The sequence below is a fragment of the Ipomoea nil genome, unplaced genomic scaffold (genome assembly GCF_001879475.1).
Source record: "Ipomoea nil cultivar Tokyo-kokei standard unplaced genomic scaffold, Asagao_1.1 scaffold3050, whole genome shotgun sequence".
Classification (NCBI taxonomy): Eukaryota; Viridiplantae; Streptophyta; class Magnoliopsida; order Solanales; family Convolvulaceae; genus Ipomoea; species Ipomoea nil.
The window spans coordinates 92501-98901 of NW_017619478.1; the positions used below are offsets into that span (position 1 = coordinate 92501).

The following is a 6401-nucleotide window of genomic DNA, read 5'->3' on the forward strand; positions in this document are numbered from 1 at the left end:
GTCTTAATCCCTAAAGATGGTTTTGAATTTTTGGGTTCTTGCAATGGGCTCTTTTGCTTTCGTGCTAAACCGTATCAAATAATGATTTGGAACCCTTCATTAAATGGAAACGTCAAGACAATCCCAGACGTATGGCAGTTCAGCTACATAAGCATATTTGGATTTGGATACGACATGCATAATGACGACTACAAGGTTGTTTATGCTTATTATGGTGACAATAATGGTGATGATGAATATGTGGTTTTGGTGTATAGTTTTAAGCTTGGGACATGGAAAAGATGTGATAGAGGGTTTAGTAGTGGGTTTGTTTATCCCAGAATTGCTGTGTTTGTGAGTGGTAGTCTCAACTGGTGCAACAACAACTTAGATGACAGTGACTGGAATTGGAATATAATTTCTTTTAATTTAACCACCGAAATAGCCAAAGCTATAGCGTTACCCAGCCATGAACATGGGGCTGCCATTTGTGTAGGTGAGTCAAGAGGATTGCTTTTTGCAGGTTTTCATCTCAAACGTCAAATGGAAGTTTGGGTGATGAATGAGTTTGGAGTTGAAGAATCATGGACTAAACTAGTCTGCATTTCAAACTTACCAGTTCATCATCCACTTCCCCGGGATTCAGAGAACACGGCATACATGGCTCTGTGTAATGCTAAACTCGCAATTGTACATGTTTCGAAAAATGGTGATATTCTAATGATGGTTGGGCATCAGTTGAAGCTCCATAGACCTAACGCTAGAAGGGGTAAGAATTTTAATATCCCCTATGATCTTGGTTATTTGGTTACTAGTTATGTGGACACCCTTGTTTCACCATGACGGGTCTGTAAATTAATTGTTCATGTCATGTTGGAGGAAGAAAATTTTGCTTTTTGATTGGTTGATTTAGAGTTCATCAATGGCTTTATAGTCGTGTTGAATTAAGTATAAAATAGTATTAATTTTTTATTGTATCATTTGTGTATGAGCTTTGTGAAGTATTTTCCAAGCCGTGTTTGGTGAACTATAGATTTGTGTGAATGCAACACAGGTAAGATAGAAATGTTTCTAAGTTAAATTTCATTGCATTTTAGTGTAAAGGGTTGTGACTTTGGGCTATAATATTAACTACCCATCCATTACGGACTTGGGTGTGAGGCGATACAGAGAGAGTGTGAAGGGGGAGAGGGGGGGGGGGGGTGGAATATATGTTGAGCATAGAGGGGTAGGTTGACCCATGGGGTTTACCAACTTACCGCTAAGGGGCGGGGGGCGGTCTCAAGGCCAGTGGTCCCTACCGGCCGAAAAAAAGGGTCTCCTGAACTCCTCGAGCTACAATAGTGTGGCTAGTGGGCGTCGAGCGCTCTCCATCGTGTCAACGGCGCCCCGTGTTATCATGACTTCTAATATTGACACTTGGGTTCGGTTACATAAAGTACATTTTTATTATACTAAAGATTCATTTTTTAAAGATACATTATTTGGTATATACTATCAAATAATAAACGTTTAGTACACAAATAATGTACATTCAATATATTAGAAAACACATTTATTCATGGTCAATTAATTTGCCTTTATTCCTAGCTCCTTATTTGTGCTCCTTTATTTATTATTTATCTATTCCTTGAATTATAATCTCGAGTCGTATATAATCTTTTGAACTTAAGGCTCCAATTAGTAACAATAATATTATTATAATTTTCCTATCCCCTTTTTGTAAAGTGGTTTCATAAATCCATCACAAATTCACAATGTAATTCCATTATAATCACATTAATTGCATTTAGGCAGATTTCCATTCTAATTTCCGTAAATGCATATCGGGAGCTTCGTATATATATTATCCTCCTTTATTTAATTTCCTTATGGATTTTATGAATTAACTTCCTTATATGATTTAATTCATCTTGATAGAACAAAATGATCCATGATATGGATGAATCAATAAATTTGCATAAATTAATGGGGTAAAATAGTAAAAGATCAAGAGATAATTGTAATAATAATATTGAGTGGATTAATATAATAACGTTACAAGAGTTTTGTAAGAATAGAACATGATTTATCTAAGTTATGACATGAGCTATTTATACAAGAAAAGTATAGCAAACTTAGCTAAACTCAGGGTAGGGGTGACCACGGCGATTCGAGCCGTAATCATCACTGTAATAACCGGAACCGTTCGTATGGTTCCGGTTCCGATTCCTAACTGGAACCAATAAGGTTCCGATTAAGTTTTGTGAAATAAAGGAACCGGAACCTACGGTTTCGATTCGGAACCAGACGGTTCCGGTTCCAAACCGAAAAAAAAAAAAAAGAAATAATTTAAAATGATGGCAGCAGGGCATAGGCTTGCAGAATACTACCTCACTGCCACATTGGGCAGTGGGCAGTGGGAAGTGGCGCAAAGGCCAAAGAGGCAATCGTCTCACTTTTTCACTTTTTTTTTTTTTTTTTTAAATTCGGTAAGAACCGACGGTTCCAATCAGAACCGTTGGTTCATAAACCGGAACCGTACTATAAGGTTCCATTTCCGGTTTGGTCATTTGCGGAACCGGAACAGGAACGATCACCCCTAACTCAGGGTAAGCCGTGGGAACGGGTTAAAGCCTAGTTGGAAGCCCTGGGTCGGTCCCATGTGGCTAGGTCGCATACATAGGTCAGAATTACCTTGGTCCGGATTGCATTAATTGCTTCGCCCGGACCACCTTGGTCTCGATCGCCTTCTTTGGGATCGGGTCATTTCATATATTTTCCTTAAGTGTATTTAGGCAGTTTTATAAGCGTACAATTTGTGTTAAGCTGAGTTAATCGCGTTCAAAGTCATTGATGAACTCTGTGTTCAAATAGTAAACAATTAGGGTGCGTTTGGAAACCCGAAAATGACTTCTCGAAAATATTTTTTGATTTTCAATGTTTGGCAAGAGAGGGGGAAAAATGAGGTCAATGACATGGCGGGAGATGCTCAATCATTGATGAGCCTCAATCCTCTTGATGATGACTATGTGTGACTATGAATAAAATTGGTGGTGATGTGACTTGAGCTTTGCTCATGAGTTCGGCGGTATGTGACTATTATATTTATTATTTAATGGTACCCTCGTATACTGAGAGTTCGGCGGTATTGTTTGGCAGCAGTTTGGCACAAAACATTGATCCATCGGTTCAAAAACCAATAATTGTTATTACTATAATAATTCTAATAATTAGTACGTAATAGTAATAACGGAATTATCAATTTTCTTAATTGTAACCGAACAACATTTAATTATAATAATGATAATCATCATTATTATTAAATATTATATAATATCATCATTATTACCATAAAAGTTTTGGACAAGCAAATTCAAATGAATTTCAAACTACGATTGTTAAAATCATAATCTAAATTATTATGACAATAATAAAATAATATTCAATTGTCATAACCATATGCTTTTTCGGAACTGTGATTCAAAATCACACTCCATATTAAAAATATTATCAAATCATGACAAATAGCAAAATTCCATAATTGCAATGAAGAGCCAGAATAATCACATAATATTATATTATAACCATTAAGTGATTTAAAATGGAAAAGCAATTTTTGAAACCGCAAGCCTGTAAAACATTTTTGGGGAAATTTTAATACTTAAAACTTAAGCCGTGTAACAAGTCCGCATAAAGGCATATTAAAAAAAAAAAGGTTTAGACGAAACTTTTTATCACCATAATTAAAGAAATTAGCACAATCATGGTAATTTTCTAAAACATACTGCAAATACCAGGAAGTAATACAATCCTAACCAATTTGAAAAACTACACCCTTTAATTAAGGACAAGAAACGCAAGGACGGGATTTCCGGAATAATGGCTCCAAAATAAACAATAATAATGGTAATCAATTGAAGTACCAATTCTATGAGGAAGTGCGAAAAGCGTAATATTGAAGATCATTAATGGAGTAGTACACTGCTAAAAATTATGAAATTTTCGACCACATGAAAGTTATCTTAAATCAATTCGAAAGTAAAAAGTGGTCGGAAATAGCAACAATGAATTTTTCCGAAAATCAAAAGTGATCGGAACAAGGCTTTCGACTTGATTTAAGATCACTTTTTGGTGGTCGGAAATTCCATAATTTCCAGCAGTGGTAATAGCGCAACGTCTGTATCGCCTTCGTCCAGAGCTTCTCAACCCGTCTGCTGCCCACCGAAAACGACGGCAAAAGACTAGTAGCTAACCAGACTTCATGCAGACGCCGGTGGACAGCCACTCCAACGAAGACATATGGGCAACCCTCAATGACGACGCTTATGGAAAATGAAATCGCAAACCCATCATCTCAGACAATGGCTCGGCGGCGCTGCATTACCGTAAGCGAACGACAAAATCACCACTCCAACGGTGCTACGGCCCAGGATGCCAATCGAGACGACCAACGGCACCACCACCGACATTCGTCAAACGGAAATGGCTAGGGGAAAGTTCGCAGCACCGAACAGAGCAAAAACAGTCCCCACCGCCTGCCATTAACATCTCTAGACACCCATCATAATGGGTGGCAGTGCTAACATGCTCTGCTGGCAGGAATATACGGTAACACCTTGACCAGGCAAAACCAATTAAAAAAAATTCCCACAAGAGCCAAATCTTAATTGACACAAAACCAACGGCCCTTCGACGTCGTCAGGTGGAGGACTCGGCTGACACAAAAATTCCAAGAAGTACTGAGGGCGGAAAGGTGGAGGACTCGGCTGAGGCTCCGACACCTCGTCTAGATACACGGCCGGCTTCCCGTCATTAATCATCTGCAAGGGCCTCTCCAAGGCACTCAGAGACATGGCTACGCCAAAAAGAGGAGGAACCTCCCATACCTCCTCCTCCTCCGGGCCCGGATCGTTCACCACTCGTTCCACCTTGCCATCAGCCGGTTCCACGGGGGCCAAGTCCAGCATATCTGGGGATACCACGATAGGATCAGAGCTTGAGTCGCCCACCAGACGTCCACCGTTGGCCAGCCTTTTCTGCCTTAGCTCTTCCAGGCGCGCATGCTCCTTGTTGCGAATGGAGAAGCGACAATCGCCGACTCTGTAGCTCATGATCAAAGGTCTATGAACAGAAGTGGTATGAATCACTAGCATGAGAGGCCTTTATATAGCCTCAGAAGGGCGAATATCTAGGCGGAAATCACGGAGCTGATAGTAAAACTGCCATAATCAGTCCAGAACAGACGGGAGGCCAGAATCTTTGTCAGGAGGGAGTTCCGTCAAATCCTCTCGAAAGGAGTGAAATTCGCACGCTGAACTGAAAAGGGCAGATTCACCCAGGATACGGGGAATATTTGCAGGCGTCAGACTGAAAAGGGCCTGACAATGTGGCCGACTCTAGGGCGAGTCGGCCGGAGAACCAGGATGGATATCCAAAGAATTAAGAAATGAAGCCCTCCAAGAGGGAAACATAATTTTATTATAAGAGAGGAGAAATACACAAGATAAGAGCTTATTACATCACGAATAAATAAAAAATGCTCCTATGCAGCCCCACTCGGCAATATGGAAACCAATCTCGACCAAAGCCATCACTCGCCGGGTGAAGAGGAGTCGCTCCCAAAGAACGCCTCCCCGGGCAGCCTAGTGGGAGACGGACAGAAAGTATCCCAGAAGGCTGGCATGATTGGCAACACCACCGGCTCCTCGTCATCCGGATACATCTCCAGGTATCGAGCGAAGTCGGCGTCATTCATCAGGCCCGTAGCCGGCCTGTCCAGGTCATCAAGCGGAATGGAAAAGGTCATACGAAAGGTCAACTGTTCAGGGACGGCCACCTCCACAAAAGATCCATCCTGAGCAGTCACCCTGGCAGCACCCAGAGGCGGCGGACTGAGTGATGTCGGAGCATTCTCCGTACGAATCGAGGTCGGTGGCTGTTGAATGGAGGAAGTAGCACCGGAGGGGGACCTCTGAGAAGACGGGCAAGGAGCCTTCTTCTTATTCTCCCTCTCAGGTCGAGTCCGCTTGGAAGGCAGAGGGCGTCGAGGAGACCCAAAGTCGATCCATTTTCCCTTCAAAGGCGAGCGACCCATGGTTGATCAAGTGAGAAGGGACGTAGAAGATAAGAGGCTATTTAAAGGACCCATGCGGAGCAGGGACAATCCAAACGGCTCCGCTGAATCCGGGAAGATAGCAGAGGATCCGGACGTTATGAGATCTCTTTAAAGACGGGATCCGATGAAGTAGAAGATGGACAGTTACTACTTTCCCAAACCCGGATTAGTGGCCCGGGTATGAGAAAGTGAGGGACTAGTTGATGGGGTGAGGACCCCGGCCCAAGAAGAAGGGCCCAAGAGAGAAGGGGCCCAAGACAGCAGATGATGGTTAGTAAAAGAAGAAGCCCGATGGTGGCCTGGGCCGAGTCCAGGAGTCGGCCCG

General features: G+C 41.9%; 1 protein-coding gene across 1 annotated transcript in view; it reads left to right on the plus strand.

Annotated features, from left to right (window-relative positions):
* LOC109163908 (F-box/kelch-repeat protein At3g23880-like) overlaps window positions 1-822 on the plus strand; it is a 1122-nt gene extending 300 nt beyond the window's left edge. Inside the window, exon 1 of the mRNA XM_019312629.1 lies at window positions 1-822. This exon is cut by the window's left edge and continues 300 nt beyond it. Coding sequence (XP_019168174.1) covers window positions 1-822 — 822 coding nt within the window.
* The last annotated feature ends 5579 nt before the right edge of the window (window positions 823-6401 follow it).